The sequence below is a fragment of the Neolamprologus multifasciatus genome, chromosome 22 (genome assembly GCF_963576455.1).
Source record: "Neolamprologus multifasciatus chromosome 22, fNeoMul1.2, whole genome shotgun sequence".
NCBI classification, from domain to species: Eukaryota; Metazoa; Chordata; class Actinopteri; order Cichliformes; family Cichlidae; genus Neolamprologus; species Neolamprologus multifasciatus.
This window is the reverse complement of record NC_140459.1, coordinates 21,852,523-21,875,692: the sequence shown is the minus strand read 5'-3', so window position 1 is coordinate 21,875,692 and position 23,170 is coordinate 21,852,523. Positions and strand designations below refer to the sequence as shown.

The 23,170-nt window shown below is 40.4% G+C and overlaps 3 protein-coding genes across 3 annotated transcripts in view; all 3 read right to left on the bottom strand.

Moving 5' to 3' along the window:
• The window catches only part of rims3 (regulating synaptic membrane exocytosis 3), a 47,030-nt gene extending 46,168 nt beyond the window's left edge, over positions 1-862 (bottom strand). The window contains exon 1 of the mRNA XM_085149536.1: positions 627-862. The gene's annotated coding sequence lies outside the window, so the exon portion shown is untranslated. The remainder of the gene's footprint in view (positions 1-626) is intronic.
• Positions 863-1,501: 639 nt separating this feature from the next.
• Positions 1,502-9,028, bottom strand: nup42 (nucleoporin 42). Its single transcript, XM_085149531.1, has 7 exons — positions 8,760-9,028; positions 7,615-7,915; positions 7,432-7,520; positions 7,269-7,345; positions 6,046-6,132; positions 5,612-5,714; positions 1,502-5,381 (listed from the first exon to the last, which is right to left on the bottom strand). Exons 1-7 carry the CDS (start codon positions 8,926-8,928, stop codon positions 4,864-4,866), a joined length of 1,344 nt encoding a protein of 447 aa, XP_085005657.1. The 5' UTR covers positions 8,929-9,028; the 3' UTR covers positions 1,502-4,863.
• A 963-nt stretch (positions 9,029-9,991) lies between these two features.
• LOC146493503 (gasdermin-E-like) lies at positions 9,992-17,293 on the bottom strand. Its single transcript, XM_085147506.1, has 10 exons — positions 17,055-17,293; positions 15,697-15,932; positions 15,393-15,585; positions 14,978-15,155; positions 14,644-14,764; positions 13,514-13,663; positions 13,057-13,178; positions 12,760-12,880; positions 12,574-12,644; positions 9,992-12,067 (listed from the first exon to the last, which is right to left on the bottom strand). The coding sequence occupies exons 2-10, from the start codon at positions 15,902-15,904 to the stop codon at positions 11,840-11,842; spliced, it is 1,392 nt and encodes a 463-aa protein (XP_085003632.1). The 5' UTR covers positions 15,905-15,932; positions 17,055-17,293; the 3' UTR covers positions 9,992-11,839.
• Positions 17,294-23,170: the final 5,877 nt, after the last annotated feature.

The following is a 23,170-nucleotide window of genomic DNA, read 5'->3' as shown; positions in this document are numbered from 1 at the left end:
CACCTTTATGCCTTTGACCTCATGCAGCCATCCACAGATCACCAGAAGTGCACAGCTGACCTATGACATGCCTGAACTTTCTCCCTACATGTCTAAATCAGCAGAGACAACTGGTTCCCCATCTCTTAAGCAAACATCAGTGTAGACTAAGAATCATCAGAATCAGAATACTTTATTAGTAAAAATGAAAGCAAGAAAATTGTGTCTATGAGTATTTAGGCCACAATGCTATATCCACCACAGCATCACTGTGAATCATATCTACTGTCTCTTATGACCGTATTAATCCCTTTAAAGACTTAACGAGATTAAAGTAAGAGAAGACATGAACCTGTAAGCTGTATCGTGGCAATTGCTTACTAACAAAGATGAGAGCATAACAGAGGGAACCAAGTATTTCCAGCTGATGTGCTGCAAATAATCTAATCCAGTCCACTACCTCCAAAATGCCTGTAGCCTGTACACTGCAAGATTAAACAGAGTTTAAGATATTTGCGTCATGCTCCTCTCATCTTCTCAGATATCAGTTGTATTATTCCGATCATCAGTTCATTGGTGCGATCATTGTCCTGCACGGACACTGAGCACCGCGAGCCGCGCAATTAAGAAGGAATCAGTGCACTTACCACTTACAGCAAGGAGCGGCGAAGGCAAGGTGCGGGGAGTCGGAAGTTGTCAAATTAATGTTTGCTTCTGTCGTTTTTGTAAGTATGTCATCGTTTGGGTTTTATTTTCGCTGTGCTGGTGTGAGGACGGCGGTTCGCAGGACGGCTTGTCGGCTCTGTGATGCTGGTCACACGGCATGCAAGGCGCGGCGAGAAACGCGCTGCTGTGGCGAAAGGGATATGAGGGTGGGAAGGAGGGAGAGGAGAGATGGATTGCAAGCAGGCCCAGCCGCTTGGAGAACACAGGCAAACAGCGACTACGCGTGGACATGTGTGGAGAAAGCGTGAAGGGAACAGTAAATGTTGTTTACCTGTGCAAAAGCGTCCACCTGTCCTCACATTTATCATTGTGATTCACCTTTGCCATTCTTCGTTTCGGCCTCAGGAGGAAACTGTTTTCAGGCTGGAGAAAGTTACATTTTACGTTTTATTAACTGCTTTGCACCAGCTTTTAGCCCAGTGGTTTTCAAAAAAAAAACTATTTCTGGCATGACCCAGTTGTGAAATAAAATTTTAGAAAATTATAATTTTAGCGAAATAAAAAAGTAAACACAGCAACCTTTTATTAAATAATAATGCTAATAATAATAATGCAGCTGCATTTAAGAAAAATATGTTACAGGAACTGCCTTTTTAAAAACCTTAATTAGGCACTCTAAAGTTTATAAACAGCTAGCAGTAGTTGATATGCAGTTAGCATATAAGCTAGCTCACCAAGCTAGATAGCAAAGAAAACACGAAGAATAGAAGAATTGAATAGCCAATTTATAACGTTAATCACATAAAGTAACAGCTGTATGTGTAAATAGGCAAACAGGGTTTGTTTTTTTGGGGGGGGGGGGGGGGGATAGCTAAAAAGGTTATGTTGATGTTCTTGTCATAGTACTTTTTTTTATTCCCCCAAAGTGAAATATTAATCATAGCTGGTGTGTTAAATCCATAAATTTAGGGTTTTCATGTAGCAAATTCACAGTGGGGATGAGGCTCACTCCAACAAGTCACAGTCCATGGCTGTGAAATAGTTAACACACATTATAATGTGTTAATTGGCGATTTTTAGATGTGTTGTCATTCTTGCAGAGAGCGGCAATAACTTTGCCACTCTTGCTGTTTTGTTAAGCTAATGGTCTCCTGGCTGCACTAAAGGGTGTATGTGGCAAAATGTCAATGTCGTTTACTCTGAAGCGTTGTAATGAGTTATATATTTACATGTGTCCTAGCTCCTAAAGTTATTTAATCCAACAAGTGTGAAGAAAACAGTTGCTTTTCTTTTGCAGCCACGCTTGATGAACTTCAAGAATTGTTGAACTCTTTGGCAGTCGCTGCCCTTTGACAGACTGAAATTATTCTCTGATCTAACTCAAACAGCTGCAAGCAATCGCAGGCTGGAGTACGTACAGTAGGCCTATGCAAGTTGAGACTCTTGGCTTGGACACAGCATTTAATTTTTTTCCATTTCTGTAATGTACAAAACTCAACAAGTATACTGGATGCTTGCTAGAGATGACTCATAACACATCACGTCTGAGTTACCCAGTCTGCACAGCACCAGTACACTAGATTAATGTGAAATGAAATTAAAAAGAAAAAAAAAGAAAAAAAAGCAGACATGATCTTTACTGGAAAGTATTTTGAATTTATATGAGATCTAATGAAATTGGAATGGCTATGCTTCCGTTTCCACTTAGTGAGTATGCAGCAGTGTCTGCACAGTTAAAATTGATGCTTTGAATTTATTTTCTATCCAGCCTTTTTGGATCTCCAGTTCAATATTTGAGACTAGCACAGCCTTAAATGCAGCATGTGCATGTGCAGTATATTCTCTAAGGCAACATTTCTTACTCTCAGTGTGTTAAGCGGAAGACACTAATCCTACTATGAAACCATAAACATCCTCAGCATGGAAACACAGGGCCAGACATGGACCTATAAAAATATATTTGCAGGTGAAATATGTGCCACCAAGGCCTCTTGCAAAAAGCCAGTCAGATAGGCATAAATCAGAGTCCTTGGATCAATGCCCTGTTTCCCATAGGCAAACTGCTGTGGCACAACACAATCAATTCTACCTCTGGATTCATAGCTCCAATTACTAAGCCTTGTTCTCTGCTACAACTATAAAAGGGGTGGGGTGTGTGTGTGTTGGAGGGGGGTGGGGGTCACCTGGAATCATACCCTATTTATAGTAGTTTTGGATTCAACTCAGTTCCTCTGAAATGTGCAGAGGGGCAATGGAAGTGTTTCTTTCTTTCCGAGCGCCCAGTGCTGACATCAGCTGATGCAGACACCACAGTGGCAATGGAAACAGCGTGCATTTAGTCACCCTATAATAAAGACAAAAATTGCTGATCTGGAAAAGCTAGCAGCAGGCAGAAGTCATAATTCAAAGGATCCACTTGGAGCTGCTACACAGCCGGAGCATGCAGTCTAAAGAAGGCATCAACCAGACAGACAGCTCCTTTTTCCCTCTTATCGATAGGTGTGTTAAATATATTAAAGCACCATATACTGTGTACATCTGGTCCGTGTTGCTGAAGTCAGGGCACAGTCAATTGGATTACAGTGCACGTTGTGTTGTTTAAGCAGTGATTTCACAGGAGGGTTGGGAAGGGAAGACTGAAGGAGCATATGGACTCAAGTCTTGACGCTGTATTTCCGTCATTTTAAATGTAGGGTCCCTCTTGGGGAATATTTAATGATCCATGGGAGGAAAGGAGGGTACGCATGTGTGTTAAGATTACGCACAACTGGTCAGACGAGCAATCCAACATCATCACTGAGGTGATGTATTTGAGAGTGAGTAAATGATACCAATGAAACCCAGTGCGTTTCTGTGTGTATTCAGGTATCCACAGACTCATCCCCTCACTCATGCATACCCTACATAAACACAAGCAATGCTATCGATTTGATGCCATAGCAAAGCTGCTTATTTGGTGTGGGGCGGGTTAACAAACACTCACAAGCGCCCTTATTTATCAGTTAGATTGCTTTAAAAGTCACAGGACAGCAATACAAACACATTTCAGCGGCACGAGGGAGCAAGTGCCTTTTCATGAGAGCGTGTCTTTTTCAGTCGTTCATTAATCAGCTGAATTATTTATCATCTTCTAGCAGGGGGTGGGTGGGAGGTTACTGCTGAGGGACAGAGGAGCAGGAGAGAAAATGACTGTGTTGCACACTGTTGCTCGCCGTTAATGTTCAGTATTTATAAGAACACATAAAATTTGTATTAATTATATCTACAAGGCCTTTTTGACCTGGCTGTAAAACACGGACACAAACGCAGGCAAACACGAAACCCAGCTTCACCTCCGACTGAAGCTACGCACTCCTCGTCAGCTGAAAATATGCTCGAGTCAGCAGAGGTAGAGCCCCCTCAGCAGAATGGTTCATTGCTGTCACATGGATCACTCTTACTGTCCCACCATTTGCTCAGCACCTAATAAATACATTCTGAACAGCTTATTTATTCTGTCATTTGGAAGCTGCCTCACTTTGCTCTCTTTTAGCAGAAATCTGGTGTAAATAAAGGTTTTTTTTGGTTTCCAGGCCTTGTTTTTGTTGTTTTGTCACGTTACATTGCAAGGGAAAAAGTAGCCTGAAGTTAAAAAGTACTTCTAGGTTAAAACACAAGTTCACTTAAATGCAGAAATAATAATAATAATTTAAAAAAAAAACCTCATGGACATTTAAGCTTGTGTTGTGACACCACCTTCTGACTGACACATGTAATTACAGCAAGAATTCCTATCCCATGAAACCTTAAATGAAACACATTTATTTACCTTTAGCCCAACACACAGATAATCTCAAATTTACTCCACATAAAGTTCAAGAAGCTGATTTGCTGAATTCTGCATGTTTGATCATTAAAAATTAAAATAAACCTTTAAAAGATTTTTTTCCCCATCAACTTTTCTTGCTGTACCCTTAGGTACTTAATAAAAGGGGGGGAAATGAACAAATTAAAATCCATGCAACCAAAAGTCGTTCAAAAATAGAACTTTTTATGACAAAAGATAGCTCGAAAGTACACAACACACTTCCAAACTGAGTTTTCTCCACCTACACCGAGGAGAAGTGTGTGGATGTCAGCCACATCTTCAAAATTACTTGCACGGACAAGGTTTAAAGCTTAAAGTTTACACAAAATTATAGTTTTTAGTTTAATAATCTACCCATATTCTCCACAGTATCACACCACTAGCAGGTTAGAAGGGGGGGGCTTCAGTGGAATCTGTCCCAGAGTGAATTTCTTAGCTTTGAACTGACTCAGTTCCTCTTCTGTCAATTTACTCTCAGGGGAAAACAGACTGTCCGACGCCCCTTCGGCAGACCCAGTTCCTGAAGTGGGCTGAGTGGCTGCTGCCCCAAATCCTCCACTTGTCTGCCCAAAAAGACTGCTGCTTCCTGTTGTCGCAGGGGCTCCAACCCCAAAATTGCTGCTCGCTCCAGTGGGGAAACTAAATCCAGAGGCAGATCCAAATCCTGACGCAGGTGCTGGTTTGTCCGTGGTGGTAGAGGCAAAGGAGAAACTTGAAGCTGAAGGTGTAGAGGAGGACGCAGTTCCGAACCCAGAGGGAGGCTGTGTGGGAGCTGCTAAGATGTCACCAAAACCTGTTGAAGATGACTGTGTGGCTGCAGAACCAAATCCACTATTTGAAGCAGAAAAGCTGAAACCGCTGGCTTGGGCTGGTGCTGGTGCACCAAAATCTGCAGGAACAGAAGGATTTAGAGTTATCATGGAGTGATGGATAATTTTATAAAATACCTTTTATTATGAAATTCTGAAAACCTACACTTTGATTAATTTAGTGCTAAAATACTAAACTACATGCAGTCTCTGTAAAATCTGCTCAAGCATCATAACTCATTAGAAATGGGAAGTACCTTCAAAAAAGAAAGACAGTTTATGATTCAATAAAGAAATCGTTGATCTTTACCTTTGCTTCCAAAGCTGGAGATGGAGGATCCAAATCCAGTTGCTGTTGTCGAACCAAACCCACCTGAAGATCCCTGAGGTGCGGCACCATTTAATTCTGCAAGCTGCAATGAAAACAAATGAAGTAAAAACAACATAAACAGCCCCAAAACAGACAGGAGCAATGCTAGTGTGAAATCAGAACGTCAGCATTAAATCTAAACCAGGTGTTCGATACGTTCGAAGAGTAGAAGGAAACTTTATTAAACGAAAATTTATTCTGACATTTCCATTGCTGCACACTGCTGACATGCACACCTAATGGTAAAAATCTAAACACATCTTCTCAGTGCTGTTTGGTTTTCATGTCTCATTAGGGACCAGTTATGGACTCTGGAATTATAACAAATGATCTAAAGTTGGGAAGCGATGTTTGTGAGGATCTGTGTGTCTTACCAGTGCCGCACGAGTGGCTGGATTCATAATCTTCAATTCCTGGACTCTGTTTTTCCACTGACTGAGCAGCTGATTGATGCCATTCATCTAAGCACAGACAAGAGGAATTTCTTATACTCTTAGAAATACTTAAACACATTTAACGTTTTGCCTTCCGATATTAAATTAGCGCTTGATTATAATAATCAAGCCCATGTAACAAAAAGACTTGGGGCCATGCTTCTATCCACGAAGAAGAGGAATACTAGGGCTGGGCTATATCATACCGTTCACGGTAATACCGGTGTAATTTTGGGCAACGATAGGAAAATGAAATATCGCAATAGAATATGGGTAAAACGCGCATGCGCACTGCCTATGTTTACATACGCACATGGCGGCGACGCAGAATGAGAAGAGCGAAAGCGGATCGTTAAATGAAACGGATGAACCAGAACTGGTTTGTTAAAATGCTGCAACTTCAGTGGTGTGAAACTGGTTTAGCTTTCGTCCGTCAGCTACACAACAAAGCACTATTTTTGGTAGAGCATGCTAGCGGGCTGTCGTTATTACCGTGTTGTTTGGAAAATACGACACATTTAAAATCAATCCTTTGATTTTTCTGAAAATCGACAGTGCCCCTTATAATCCCGTGTGCCTTATGTATGAATTCTGGTTGTGTTTACTGACCTCGAAACGATTTTATGTACACGGCACTCGAAAATCTGTCAGATGTTTCAGTACGACTTTGCTAAGCTACGAAGCCGCACCGCTTGATGGATTGTCGGAGCATTACGGCTCCGACAGTACGTATCACCTCGCGGAGTGATACGTACTGTGCTTCAACATAATATTACGGTATTGTGTGTGTATAACCTCTTTTTAAGTTTTGTGGATATTATACATGGTTATGCTGAGGATATGTCGACCGGTTTCCACTGGAAATGCCTTTTGGTTAAACTGTCAGCAAGGAATTTGCACTGTTACATTTTTATGTAACTTTAATGCACATAAAAAAACAGCTGCTTGTTTAAGTGAAAATACTTTGATGGGGTTTTTTGCACTAATAAAGTTGTGGAGTTGTAAAGTATTTTGTCTAGTGTCAATTATATCGTCAGTTATATCGTTATCGCAAATTTTCAAATGTATATCGTGATAAATATTTTTGGTCATATCGCCCTGCCCTAATGAATACTGACCCAAAGCCAAACAGACATGACATTACTAAGGAACAGTTCACTTACGTAGCCCTGCAGATCTCCTGAAGGTCTTGTGGAGTAGTATTCCAGCCGGAGCTCTTCAGGGGAGAGGTCAGTGAAACCTGTCGTCAGAACATAGGAAACATGTTCAGGTCCAGTGTTTCAGTTTTTAAAAATATACATTTAAAATGAAAAATCCCATACACACCAGATACAAGTGTCTTGAAGCTATAATAACACGAGAATCCCCACTGGCCAGACTTCTCCCAAACATCCATGTCCATCTGAATGACTTCCCTGGATAACAAATATGACAATGATTTCCTTACGACTGATAAAAAATATTTAAAAAAAAAAAAAAAGAACGTTATGTTTTCTCATAAAGACTCACAGTTTTTTGTCGTCGTCTTCATCACCAACTGTTCCTCCCGCTGCCCTTCCTCCTCCTCCCCCCCTGCCTCCCCTGTCAAAGGTGCTGGGAGTATTAAGAGCTGAAAATCTGTTTTGACTTGAGAAACTAAAGTCGGAGCTCTTCACATTTTCTCTTCGCCCTCCACCACCACCACCTCCTCCTCCTCCTCCCCCACCTCCTCCATGACCCCAGTCGTCACTTTCGTGAGAAGAGAAGGATGAAGGCTGGATGTAGTTTCCTTTTTGCTGGGAAGGATTCACCCAGACTCTGTTTCCAAACCCTGGAATCAAAATACAAACCAGTGCCACAAAGCATTACAAATTATGTAAAATACACTCCATAGTGCATCATCATTATTAACCTATTTTAATCCTTGTTTAAATCACTTTATTAGCTCTCTGGATAGCTTTATCCTCGACTTTCTGCATTACTGAAAGCTGGTTGTCTGCTTTACATTCATTTATTTGAAAACCACCATGAGGTCTCATGAAGTGGTAACATGAAATTAAATTGCTGTTGTTTAGCACACACCTGACCTTTGTAAAATATGTATTTGTTTCCAGCGTATTGTATAACTGCATTGGAAAAGAAACTACGACACAGTAATATTACCCATCCCTCCTATACTAAATGTGCATTCATGTGGCTTCAGAATAACAGGAAAACCTCATCTGTGATGCCCATTCCAGTTTGGAAAAAAAAAAAAAAAAAAAAAAAAAACACCATATGCCAAGTTGTTGACATACTTAAAACTTAACAGAGTTGATATTTTTGACTGGGCCCCGTGCTATGAAGTGAATTCAACATACTCAGGCTACCCTTCCATTTCTAAATAAGTTAGCATGACGGTGACACACCCCAGTAAGAGGTGAACCACAGTTGAAAATCCAGGGTTAACTCCATGGTTAAGTTACCTAGATAAGCACAAATCCTCCGGGTGTGTTTGTATCTCAGCCCACTGTTCAAATACCCTACCCACGAAACAAACTTATTTTGCCTACAATTCAGTGGGACAGTAAAGGAAGGCTAACAACAGCTAGCTAAGAGAGCGAAAACATCACAAGAAGAATGCTGAAGAAACTGAAAGTACGTTTAGATTAATGTTAACTTATCGAAGACGCTACCTCCACCTCCACTTCTGGGCTGTTGCTGACCAGAGGAGCGGTTGCTGTAGTTGTTGTTATATCCTCCACCACCTCCTCCTCCTCCTCTGCTTCCTCCTCTTGGGTGCTCATTCCAACATTTTTCGCCGTAACGACAGCGGCCCTGAAGAAAGAAGTTGCACACAGGCATTTCCAAAAGGTGCAAAAGGCGTCTTTTAGAGCGCAAAAACACCACTTCCACTCGGCAATATTTTCTGGCCGTGTCTGAACTGCGGTCGCACGAGATTTACGTCACCACTCGTCCCACGTGGTCTTTTTTTCGGGTGGGATTCTTTTTTTAAATTTCTTTACCAGATAATTTCTCTTTCAGATATTTTTTTAATTTTAACAAAAGTTATATAATAATATAAAATAATAATAATAATAATAATAATAATAAGAAGAAGAAGAAGAAGAAGAAGAAGAAGAAGAAGAAATTAAATTATTAAATTAAAAACACATTTTATTTCATTTTTTAAATTTAACCTTTACCAAAGGAAAAAAAAAATCTGTATTTTTATTTTCTTTTATTTGAACAAATTGTAAGGAGAAGAAACTACAGATACCTGAAAATTGTAGTAGTATTAGTATTTGTACTTGGTAAAGTATGGTAAAGTCCTTGGTAAATGTTGTTAAATTATGTCACAACTACTAATAACTCACTCAGCTAAAATGATCACTTTTTAAAAAATTGTAAATTACAGCTACAACATGATGTGTAATAATGTTAAAGTTAAAAGTGATTTAATGTTTGTAAGACCTTAGAATATTTAATAATTATTAAACATTGGGACAAACTCTGACTAAAATCCAAGATACACCTTTCATCACACCTTTGTGGTTTGGAATCTCAGAGTTGGAGAAACTTTTTGAACCTATGAAAAAAAGCACACTGAAGATGTCAAACACTTTCTTACCTACAGTTTGTAGCTGTCAGTAAATAGTAACCTTAAAATCTATGGTGGAACTATAAGAAAGTTACGGTGCTTACTGTAATGTAAAAAAAATAAGTAAACACTAATTTAAGATAATTAGAAATGGTGTGAATAATCTATATGGATACCTCACTGATACACAGCGACTACACCACACTCATTCTTAATTTCCAAAAATGTAAATGTATGGAGGACACAATTCACAGAAAATATAAAAGTTTTATTTTTGCTTTCTGTGTTATCAAAATGATATACTTTGATACAGACAACTACATGCAAAACACTTTCTTTGAAAGCCCAGTAATATAGTCTTTCTTAACAATAAATTAGAAAGTAAGTACCAGTAAGGTCATGAGAAAAGGAATGTCATGAAAACGTATAGTTCATATATGAAAACACACGATCTTCTTAATAAAAGCACTACTTTTTAAAAATGTCAATACTGTATTTTATGGTGTAGCTTGTTTTAGCAAAGTCTGGTCTTCAAGAGAATATTAAAAATAAAGCTTTCTTTAAGTAAAAAAAAAAAGTTTAATGCTATTCTGATTATTAAGATGAGCAGCAATACAATGCCGTACCATTTAAAATTAAAAATCCTTGCATGAATTGGCATGTAGCATGTTTTTCACCACATAGATGTGGAAAGGCTAGTTATTTTACATACCATCCTACTGTATCATGCTGCTGAGTGACTGCTGCTCGTAAAACACATTTCATTGCAATGTTGACCCTGTGCTAACTTGCATATGACAAATAAAACTTGAAACTTGAAACATAGGCATGGAACAAACTTCAATTTTTTATGTTAATTGAAAAGCTTAAAATTGCGGAAGTGTAGAGGTGCCAGCCAGGCAAAAGAAAAACAGAGCTATATTACATTATGATATGAGAAATCTAACAATATACTTTTCTTGTTTGTTACATATATTTTAATGTTAGTACAATATACTTTTTTACGTTTGAATAACATAATATCACATTATTACAATATACATAATTATCACGTTTGAACGTAAAAGGTTTTTTGTTATAACGTGATAATTATGTTTATTGTAATAACGTGATATTATGTTGTTCAAATATGAAAGGTATATTGTACAAACATGTAAAGTATATTGTTAGATCAATAAATGTTTCACGTTATAATGTGATATAGCTCTATTTTTCTTTTCCCTGGGTGGCAGCTCTACGCTTCTGTATAAAATCATCAACATGTAAACATTTCTTGAGCTGAGAAATCTGAACTACCTTTAGCTTAATCGCCTTTCAAGTGATCCCTGGTTAGTAAATTTTCTAAAAGATGAGATTTACTAAAAAATTTTAAAAAATTGTGTACCAAAAACTAGCAGATAAGAACGTCTGGATTGAACTTGTAGGACAGATTACTGTAAGGCAGGCGTCTCAAACTCTAGTCCTCCAGGGCCGCTGTCCTGAAATGTTTCCATGTGTCCCTGTTGCAACACACCTGAATACAATTAGTAGGTCCTTAGCAAGACTCTATAGAAACAATTCAGCCATGTGATTCATGTTACAGCAGCTCATGAGTGAATGAACCTGGTGCAATAAAAGTACTTTTAGAAGTGCATTTTTCCAAACACTTATACTTGAGTAGGGTTATGGGTTGCCACGTCAGCATGCAATCAAGTTCTATACTCTTGCTAATGACCTACTAATTTTATTCAGGTGTGTTGCAACAGGGACACATGGAAAAGTTTCAGGACACCAGCCCTCGAGGACTGGAATTCGAGACCCCTGCTAAGGTGTCTAATCAAACTCTGTGAAAAGTAAGAAAATGAAACAATATATCATATCAGGGCTGCCGCACAATATATCAAATCCTCCTTCAATTAATCACTATGAATCAATATATATTTCTTTTTTTCAAAATACATGTTATACAATGTTTGTTTTAAATAATAAAAACATATTTAGGAAAAAATATATTCTCCCCTGCTCTGTAACAAATCTAAAGCAATGTTTTAAAAGTAATAATGACAACAATATGAAAAAGTCTTGTAACAAACTATAGCAAGCTTACATGTAATAAGATTTTACAATAAAAAAAGAAATGGTGCAAATACAATCAATAAAAAAGGAAAGGGAGTGCACACTCAGGCACTACAACTATTAAAGTGCATTGCAGAGCAAACACAATCCATGGATGCTGAGGAAGAGGACCACTGGTAGGACTCCTGCATTATCTCTGGTTTCCATCCACAGGCGGTCAGCGTCTCTCCTTAGCATCACACTGGCGGAGGAAAGTAACTGCTCTGCCAGCTGAAAGGCCTGGTTATCCTGCAGCAGGGCAGGAAGAGACTGAATGTTGAGAACATTGCTGCTCTTTAGCTTGCACACCTGGGGAGATAGGTAGGTGGATCAGTGGACAAGCTCTTTGTTGCAAAATGCTGGTTTACAGATTCGAATTCTACTTTCCTCAAAGAACTAAAATAAAGAAAGTCATAACATTAGATATAGAGCTAAAACCCCATAATTAGTTGTAGTTAGCTTAGCATAGCTAGCCTGGTTAAAGCAGCCACCAGAAAGTCACAAGGAATTTTGGGGGGTAAAAAATACATAAAGTAGAAATATTATTATTAATTGAACTTTAGAAGGTCAGATAGGTGTGTATTTTGACACCTCTGGAACAGAGATAGGCTAGCTAGTTCCCCGTTTATACTAAGCTAAACAGGTGCTTGTCATGTTTAGAGATGTAAGATTTATTTTTAATACATAGTTTTCTTTTGTGTGTGAGTGTGTTCTACGTACATATTGAATTATTGAAATAACTCAACCACCAATGTACTAATCATGGTACCAATCATTACCAACAATGTGTACTAAACTGAAACAAGTTAGCTAACCAGCATGTTGAAAGCCTGCAGAAAATCAGGAGCGCTCTTGCTCAGAAGTTCCAGAGTTTCATTGGGCAACTCTATAAAAACATTAAACAGAACACATGATGAGGTTAAACCCGTTAAAAAAAATTTAAAAAAAATCTGCAGCACTGCTTTGTATGCTGAGCTTTTTTGTCTGTAACTTCCTCTTACCTTCCATGGCACTGACCAACAGGTGTGCTGCATTTAGGGTGCTTTCAGTGGGACTCTCTGCACTGGGTTGCTCTTCTTTTGGGGTCCCATTGTGTATTTCATTGCTACACAAATCTTCAAGCTGACATAGAAAAAGGGCTTCAGATTAGAAGGAAAAATAAATAAATAAATAAATAAATACATTTTAGGATGCTGTGGTTACACATTTATTCACACAACCGCGAGAGATTATTTTAGCCGACTGGCTAGTGGTTACCACGAGCATCTGGTCTACAGGGCATTACCAGTTTCACTCACCACAAGCTGCAGATATGACAGAGCAGCTCTGTCATTCAGAGTTTTTTGGAGCTTCTTAAGTAAAGCCCATCGGGTCGGCTGGGGGAGCTTTGCCAGAGGAGAAAGGACTTTTTCCTGCGATTCTGCAACAAACCAGAAGATACTATTTGTTTATTATCGATTATTATAACCATGTGACTGCTGTTCTTTCATATTGTCATAATCATTTTTTTAGGTATTACAGCTAGTTTTAGTGGCAGTGTTTACTACTGAGGAAAGTCAGCTCAGCTATAATGTTTGAGAATAAACCACAAAATGCAACAGCATAGGCAACGTTTCAGTGAGGCGGATAAAATAACAGTTGTATTTGGGACAAAAAGGAACCTTCCTCAGTTTGCCATAAGTCTACTGTGGTTCATTTGTTATATTTTTTTCCATCAACAAGTAATTGTGTGAATGTATGAATGAAGGGACAAACCATTATGAAGTGCAATAAGGGGTGCTTTCTGTGGAACTTTCTGCTCGTTGCACTTTCCATCCACTGTGTGGAAGCTATCATCAGAAGGCCAGGACCTCGAGATGGAGTCTGACTCAAAGCCTCCAATTGCACCAGGTTGTAGACATATGTCTGAAAAATACAGAAAACATCATAAACACATGGGCAAACACATATCACACACAAATGTTATCTGATTATTGAGTGTGTAAACAGAAGAACTTACTGTTGCTATTATATCCTCTAACCATGTTTGCCTTTCTATCACTAACACTTCTCTATTCCCAACATTTTATTTTCCCTTTCAAAGCATCTAAGTCGAGAAGAATAATTGCTCTTTATAGTGCGGCTACCATGTATGGGTGTAATATAGCGTGTCCTATCTGATACACACACACACACACACACACATAGCAGCAGCAAAATGGCTGGACAGGAGATGGTAAACTGAGATAAAATAAAAGATTACCCTCTTCATAAGTAGATGGCAGCTACATGTGTTACTATAATTACAACAATCCCTGACGAGCATGTACACCCTCATTAACCTCTCCTGTCTCTAACAGCAGTACAGTACCTGTAAGCGAGCATTTCATCCGTGGCAGGGGAAATGGCCAGAGGACAAAAAGACTGATAAGACTGTTGATTGAATACAACCTGCATCATTGCTTCATTGTTGTAAATACTACCGCTGCCATCTTGGAGGCTGCTGTAGGATAGTTGTCGGAAGCTCACCTGGGCATTCCAGGCAATACAAGCTAGCCCCAAGAGGAAACTAAAAAAATGAAGCCAATATGGAGTCGCAGTTTCTGAAGTTGCACTTGAGGCTAGTTCCAAACATGAGTCAATCCCTATAGACTGCCATTATAATCACACAAATATCAGCAGGGTTACTTCAGGCCATTGAAGCAAACGCCTATGTGTGCTAATCAAAGCAGAGGCCGTAGAAAAGGTATGATATCCATTTAAAACACACAGCAGCAGTTTTTCAGTGATTTGGTTGTATGTGTGGTCAGTGAGGTCACACCAGAATGTTAAAGTGATATTGTCATTCTCACGTTCATAACCACACATGTGGTTTACCACACACACTCTCACTCACACACACTCACAGTATTGTCCGTCTTTTTTAACCTCCAGTTCCAGGATGCTGTACGCGATGACTGTACCAGAGGGGATCTCCACGGAAACATCGCTGTCTATCTCAATGCTGTTGCTGTCCCTCACACACACCTGGGAGCACACATATACACACACATATAGGATTGATTAGAGGGAGGCTGACTGATTTCTTTTTTTCTTATATTTTTGGGGGGCATAAACAGAATTTCACAAATTTATGGTGATCAAACTAGAAAATAAGACATATGCTGATAATAATTTACCTGATAGAATTATTGAAAACGCTCATGGCATCATGACTAAAAAAGCTTTTAAGAGGCCTACCTTAACCGAACTCCCCAGCATGCCAACCAGCCCGAGCACCCCTTGAAAGGTGCACTCTTCCACTTTTGTCTGGGTGATGGAGCAGGGGCTGGTGGTGAGGATCCTCTCCTTCACTAGCCCCACCACCTCAGCCCGCTTCTCTATCTGCCTCACCAGCACGTGCTGCATGTCCACCGACCTGATGTGAAGAGAAGCTGGTGTTAATGGTTTGAGACAGACTGATTGACAAATGGAAAATGACACCACGCCGCTGTGGTCTGAGGTGTTTAGCATGTGATGCCTGAAGTCCACATTTATAAGGAGTTCATTACATCACAAGTGAAGACCTCATCTCCTTACTCTTCGATGACAACCTGTATATGTGAAAGCAGTTTTTAAAAATAAAATAAAAAGTTTTTAAAATATTACATCATACCTGTTGTCAGAGTCAAGTAATAGCTTCTTCACATTCACCTCCTCTTTCTTCAGCTGGCCAAAACATGACTGGAGCTTGGTAGTGCCACGCCCCTCCAGTCTGATACTTGCAGAGCCGACTTCGGGGCCCAGATCACTAGCAAGTTTAGCTCCGTATGTCCCCTTGTAGGTCAAGAATTCTGACTCTGACACTCCTGAAAAAACACAAGGTGTTACCCCGATATCAGCTTTGTTGAAATGTGTCTGGGAACTCACATGCACTACATTTTTCCTGTAACAACTTAAGTTTGAATCTGCACACCTACCCGGCATGAGCTCCTTGTCACCCAGCAACAAGTCGCCGAGAGTGAAATCTGTTGGGTGGTACCTGGGTCTCTGCCAAAACCAGCGCTTGCGTTTGATCACGAGGGCCATGGGAACCAGTTTGTGAGAGTCATTTACTCGAGAGACGTGGATGAGAAGTCCTTCGGGGTCAATCTCACGGACGAAGTTGGCAGTGGCCTTGGAAAACATGACTCCAGAAGACGAGCACCGCAGACAGCTGGAAGAGAAAGAAATTAAAGGTTTCAGCTTGGGCTTAATTTCTCTCCAACAGCAACCCTAATGTGTTTTATTTAAAAATCTAAACAACTGTAGGTGATTTCCAGTTGGTATTCTCTCCAGCTCTCTACCCTTGATTGTTTATGAGTGACTGAGAGGCCTGTGTGTGTGTGTGTGTGGGGGGGGGGGGGGGTGTTAACCCCCAAATAGCAAGAAATCAGTGACTCATCGGACATAGAGGAAGTCCCCTGGATGTTAGGATACAACTTTAACAACAAAAACATGAGTGCACACAGACACCAAGGTCCACTAATACTGCAGTCTCAGCTTTCATTGTTTAAATATTCACAATATTTGGATGTACAATAAAGAGGGGTGGGGAGTTTGGAGGAGAAGGCTGCGCAGCATTAGATGGTAGAGGAATGTTAAATAAAAGAGGACGATGGAGCTCAGGCTTTTGAAAACTATCCTCATGAATAAAATGTAAGAATGTTCAACTTCGCTGTTGAACATTAAGGCAAACTAACCATGACTTGACATAGATTCACTGTGTTGAGTCACTTGGGTTAAATTATTAAGCAGCTGCCGTAATGTCACCTGGGACTGTCCTTTAACCCCAAACTCGCACTGTAAAAGCTCACATTCTGAATATTTCATGTTTCTTTTGTTTAGTGTGTTCTAAACCAAGGAAACAAGGGGCATAAAAGGAATAACTGTCACATGCAGGCTATAGATAGATAGATAGATAGATAGATAGATAGATAGATAGATAGATAGATAGATAGTTGCTAAAGTTGGACTCTGACAGTCCTGTTTTTGGCTCAGGCTCCACGACCACCCCCATACACACGTGTGCCAGCCCATTTCCCGGCAGCCCACTTTTTCCAGTTCAAGCTTCCAAGCTACAGTAGCTGGGGCCGCGCGCGAGCTGGCGTAGTGAGTGAGGTCAATTGCGCACGAACCTCAAGACGCATGACTTGGATGAATTTAAAGGGAGCCGGAGACAAAAAAATACTCTGACCGCAAAATAACAACACAGGATGGGACAGTGAAACCATTCTTAGTCTCGCCATCGCACAGAAACACAGACTGACACGCAGTAGCCAATAAATAAAGTTTTTACCTTTCTCAGAGTTGACAGTCAGTAATGGAATGTGACCGATGATGACGTAAAAAATAAAATCCAAAAGTAGTCCTTTGGCTTTCTAAGTGAAAGATCACACACAGCTATTTGAGCAAATGACGAAACTGTGAAGCAAATCCCCGAAAGACAGCACTGTCCGGGAGAAGCTACAGGCGAGTGCTGAGAGGACTGTATAGCTAACCCTAACCCTAACAGAAGACCGCCTCCTGGAGTTAATTCTGATCATATGAGCACACTGGGATGTGTATCTGTGTATGTATCTGTGTGTCCGTTTCGGGACATGAGCAGTTTGAGGTTTTCGTTTTTTTCGTGAATTTTCGAGTGGAAAAAAACGTATTAATATTATTCATTCATATGTGATGAGTAATCTTTAAAATGGATGTCTTTTTCAGCAAAAGTTCATTCAGCAGCCAAACCACATCTTGCCTCACAACACCACCTCTGCAGTTGAGGTGGTCAAGCAATTTTAAGTCTTTATTTATTTATTTAAAATGAGCCAGAACATTAAGCTCAAAGAGAGTTATATGTCAAAAAGATAATTTAAAAAAATAATAAATGAACTTAACATACTCATATTTAAAGGATACGAGAAAGTTTCCACTTAAGTATGCACGCCCACACATCCACATTTACACTATGGTTGTCAGGGTCTGTGAGCCAGCATTTTGACTTTATTTTGTATTTTTGATTTTCTTATATTATAATGGAAATATGTTAAGTTCTTGTGCTGTAGGTACTAATAGTTAGGATTTAGCTGACATTTATTCAAATTTTTTGTTTCATCAATTTCTCCTGATTTATGAGTCTTTTTCTTGTCCTCGGTGTTTTACTTTTAATTATGCCCGTGATCTCATCTCCCCGTGTGTCCACTTCTCCTGATCACCTGCTGTGTGTATTTAGTCTCTGTGTTTTCATTCAGGTCGTCTGTTTTCCTCCCTCTAAGTAACTTCAGGTTTGAAGTCTTTAATGATTCTGTTCAGGTCATGTTCATTTTTCGTGTTTTCTCATCATAGTTCCTCGCATGTACCTCTTCAGAATCATGTTCACATCACTTTTGTCATAGTCATCACAGTTTATGTTTTCCCAGTTTAGGTTTTAGTTTTAGTTCTCACCCCCTGTTCGCCTTGCTTTGTTTTTGTATTCATGTTTTTCCAGCCTAATAAACGGCTCGCCTTTTGTTTAAAGTCAGTTCTGTCTCCTTTTGGGTGTGCATTTGGGCCCTCCATCTCACTCCAACACAGTCTACTTCCGCGGACCGTGACATATGGTACTATAACAGGCTCTGTGATCAGGAGGTTTAAAGTTCATAAAAGTAATTTTCATGTTCATTAGTGAAAATGCAGATGCATTTTGTGTCTAAAACAATGTCTCCAAGTCATTATGAAGAAAGTGCATTTAAAAAGTATATTTAAAATATTGTACGTAGTAACAATTTAATTTCATCCAGAAATAGCTCATTCTGGAAACCTACTGTGGGATCATGCAATAATCATGTGTTTGGAAGATGGGCGAAATGAACAAAGTACAATAATAAGGTTTCACACATAAAGGTTAAAACTGTACTGAACTGAAAAAGACAAAGTTGGCACCAGCATAATATGGTCGCACGGTTTCTCTGAAAATGACAAGAAACTTTGTTTTTCATTTATATTTAATATATTTATGAGTTACTTTTAGTTTTAAAACTTTCTGCATTTACTTTTTCTTTCTTTCTTTTCCACTACTTTCTATCAACATTTTAATCATTTATGTTTTCTTATTCTCATTATCTGAATTATCTGACTATTTCAAATTTTCCATTTTGATCATTCTTCAGTGTTTTATGATCCATATTTTCAGTGCAGAAAACAGGTCACCTAACATAACATGTTGTTACTATGTTATTACTGCTTTTTAACATGTAATTTCCTGATTTATAAAAAAAACTTTAAATGTAGAATTAAAACTACAGCCATGAAATAACTGGAATTCTGATTGCATGAAAGTAGTTTAACCTTTAGTGCCTCCACAATTTCCTAATAATATTGGGGGAAATTATTTTATTTTAAAAGAAGAAGAAACCACAGGGAGGAAAAACAGCTTAGTAAAAAACAGGAGGTGAAACACAAATATACCTGTTGACAAAAAGATGATGGTGATTGTTTTTGATTCATATTTAAAATAATCAACAGTGATTTTTTTAAATTTTGGATATTTGTTTATAAACAGAACATTTAAAAAAAGCATAAAGAAAAAGAAAAATTGTTCTGGCGCTAAATTTATGATACTGAACTCATCTGTGAAATCTTCCTTTAATTGTAGATGTTATGAAATTTCGTACTTTACAGTGTAAAGTTTTAAACAACAGACATCATTGTAATATTCCATGCATTATTTTTGTATTGCAAATGTTCTGAAATTATCTATTTGATTATGGAGTGACGATGTAATTGGATTTTTGCCACCGACTTTGATTACAAATATTACTAAATGTAAGTTAGGTCCTGACTGACCAACACATTTTCTTTTTTTTCTTCTTTTTTTTCTTTTTTTGCCTGTCCTATTTGGTTCTTTAGCCGTCAGAATTGTTGTCTGAAGACCAACAAGGATACCCAATGGATTTATTTTGCCAAATGGATCATCATGGCATTGCCGTATTGGTCCATTTGATCGACCTTTGTTTTTATTATTTATTTTATTTTATTTTCAGTTGTTACAGACGGGACAGACATGAGTGAGGGATAGGAAAGGGAGAAAGAAAGAGGAAGGAAAAAAAAAACAGAAGGGGAGAGGGACAGTGAGAAAGGGGGGGAAAAAAATATCTCCGGGATCACCTGTTGAGAGAAAAAGAATAGAAAACAAGCAAAAAAAAACAAAGCAACATACTAAACACAACACCATCGCATTAATCTAACTAAGTGTAAACAGCAGTAAATACTAAATATTGAATGTTGTTGTGCAGCACGCAGGACAGACAGCGCACAATGTGCTTTAAAGTAGCAGCCAAGAAAGGTGTGATTTAAGTCTATGAACAGTGAACACCCGTGTGCACACCTGTGTGGATCGGCGCGCTTGTACTCAAATGACCATGTAATGGTCTGCAAGAGGATGTAGAGAGCCATAGCCCTGTCCTCCAGGGCATGAGGCAGGCATGGAGGAGATCCAGGCCCCAGACATCCAGAGGCCCCAGAGTGTAAGAGCCCAAGGAGGACCACTGGAGGGGCATCCGTGCCACCTTCATGGGAAGGGCTGAGGATCCTCAGACGAGGGGTCACCCAGTAGCCACCGGGCAGAAGCTAGAGGGGGCTGCACCGGCGTGCCCGCCGGCTCCGCTGGCAGCCAGCTGTGCCAGAGTGAACCGAGCCGCAGGCACAGAGGCCGGAGGCCCGAGGGCCCCCCGCGCCCCGGAAGAGGCCTGACCGAGCAACAGGCGCCAGGCCCCGCCAAGTAGCCACCGGGAGTGAGCTGGTACATACTTGAGCGCCCAGCCCCAGACACCAAGAACCACCAATGCACCGACCCTTGAGGGCATCAGTCACCGGCAGGGAGTATGGTGAGGGGAGATAGGCCTCCACACTTTGGAGGGCCTGGGAGTTCCCAGAGAGGTGGAGTCTAAGACCCGACCTGACATATAGACACAGACAAACAGGCACACACAGACACAGACATGCATTCCCACCCTCATGCACACATATACAAACACTCAGCACTCACCCAACGTAGGAATAAATGTAAATGGACATGTACACACAATCACACTCCCCAAACATACTCTATACCCCGGGTCCAGGTACCCTCGCCCCCAGAGGGGGAAACGGCACCCAGACCCAAGAGATGTTACCCTTCCCTCCGGGGTGGAGGCAAGCAGACCGTCCCAGGCTCCACAGCAGTAGGGAGGCCAATCGGACAGCCAGCATCTCCTCCCAGCCCCACCGCCCCGATGGCTAGTAGAGAACGGGGGTGTGTTAAGACCCCATACCTCCCTCCTCCCGCTCAAGTGTAGTGTTGCTGCGTGTTGCTCTAAAGTGCATTTAAAACAAGGGAGAGCATGGTGCTGCTGCCAGAGAGCAGCAGGTGTTAGCACGGCCCCTCCCGAGAACCCTCAATGTCTACATGGATTTAAAATTGAGAGGTGGGCACCGGCGCCAGAGGTAGGTTTGAATACACAGACCGTCTACTGGACGCCGTTAACGTGCCCACCCTCAAGGCCCTATATATATATATATATATATATATATGTGTGTGTTATGAGAGTGTAAGTAATGTGGATGTCTAAGTTGTGAGATAAAAAGGCCCTACCTGTGTGGGTGGGTGTGGTGGAGCGGGAAGAGGGCGGTAGCCAGGGATGGGGAGGAAAAGAAGGGAGGATGGCCCTCCCTAGGGCCAGCTCCCCCGCTGACCCCAGTAGGCACCCCCGTCCTCTGGTATCCACCAAGGCAAGGGAGCCCAGGCCCATCCAGACTGGGGCCTACGGCAGCAGCACCGCCAAGCCCCACAGGACCCGGGGCAGCCCACCCTACCCCACCGCAGAGGAAACTGTACCCACCCCAACATTCAATCATTTCCCAGACTACACAAGACAACAGACACCCAGGTTAAGTTTATTCTCCACCTCTCCTATGTCTCTCCCCCACCTGCAGAGTGGACTCCTGCAAGGATGGAACAACCTCCCTGCCAGTTGAAGAGCCCCCCAGTTAGGCCGATGCACAAGAGGCCCCCTGCGCCAGGGCTGAGCCCCCGTTCACCCACAACCTCGGCGACACACCGACGAGGACCGAAGCCCCCAAGGCCCAGCCAGAGCCCCAGCACGGAGTTGAAGCACCCCCGAACCAACCCGGACCAAACCACGACCCCCTACCCCCGCTAGGTGAAGGAGCCGATCAAAGGAGCCCAGAGGGATTGATCTAATGTGGTGACAGAGGCTATATCGAGACTAATGTGATCTATTAGATGGTTTCTATATTGGCTAGAATTAAGATTATTTTTATTTTTCCAGTTCATGAGGACCGTTTTCTTGGCGATGCATAGGGCAGTAAAAACCATGTGGACTGTATTAGTTTTTGTAGTGACATCATCCAAATTTCCCAACAAGCATTTCCCAACTAAAGGGGAGGTTGGAATTTTACATTTCAGACACTTTGATAAGTCTTCATATATCTCGTGCCAAAACTTCTGCACTGGTGGACAAAACCAAAGAGCGTGGATGTAATTGTCTGGTGTATTGCCTTGACAGTGTGAGCAGTTGTTGGCGGATGTAAAGCCCATCTTGAACGTTCGATGACCTGTATAGTGCACTCTATGTAGTATTTTGTATTGTATTAATTGCAGACTGGGATTTTTAATCAATTTAAAGGTTTTTAAGCAAATCTAAGACCAGATGTTTTGGTCTAAGCTGACTGATAAATCTGCTTCCCACTTTGCAATAGGAAGGGATATTGATTCATCTATTTTAGAAAGTGTTCTGTATATTTTAGATAATAATTTGGGGGATTTAAGAGTAAGAAAATGTACCGCACTTGGTGGTGTTTGTAATTCAACTTGACTGAGGTTAAATTTCTTTTTTACTATGGATTTAATTTGTTGATATTCTAAAAATCTTTTCTTGTTGATCCCATATTGTGTAACTAGTCTGTCAGATAGAATAAATTCTGTTCCCTCTAATATATGTTCTAAGTATTTAATTCCTTTACAACTCCATTCTGGGAAATTAATCATATTATTGTTTTGTAATATGTCAGGGTTATTCCAGATAGGTGTACATTTGCATGGGATTAATGAAGACTCCGTTATTTTTAGAAACTCCCACCATGCTGTCAGAGAAAAGCTGATGTTGTTGCTTTTAAAGCATTCATGTCTTTTGATGTTTGAGCTAATAAATGGTCTGAAATCTCTAGATCATTGCATAGTGCCTGTTCAACATCTAGCCAGGGCTCATCTAAGAGGGTACATTTTAACCATTCTGAGATGAACTGAAGCCTGTTGGCTAAGAAGTATTGGTGAAAATTAGGCAGATCTAATTGTCCTCTATCCTTGGTTCTTTGTAGCGTTTTTAAGCTGATACGCGGGGGTTTATCTTTCCAAAGGAATTTAGAAATATATGAATCCAGAAATCTGAA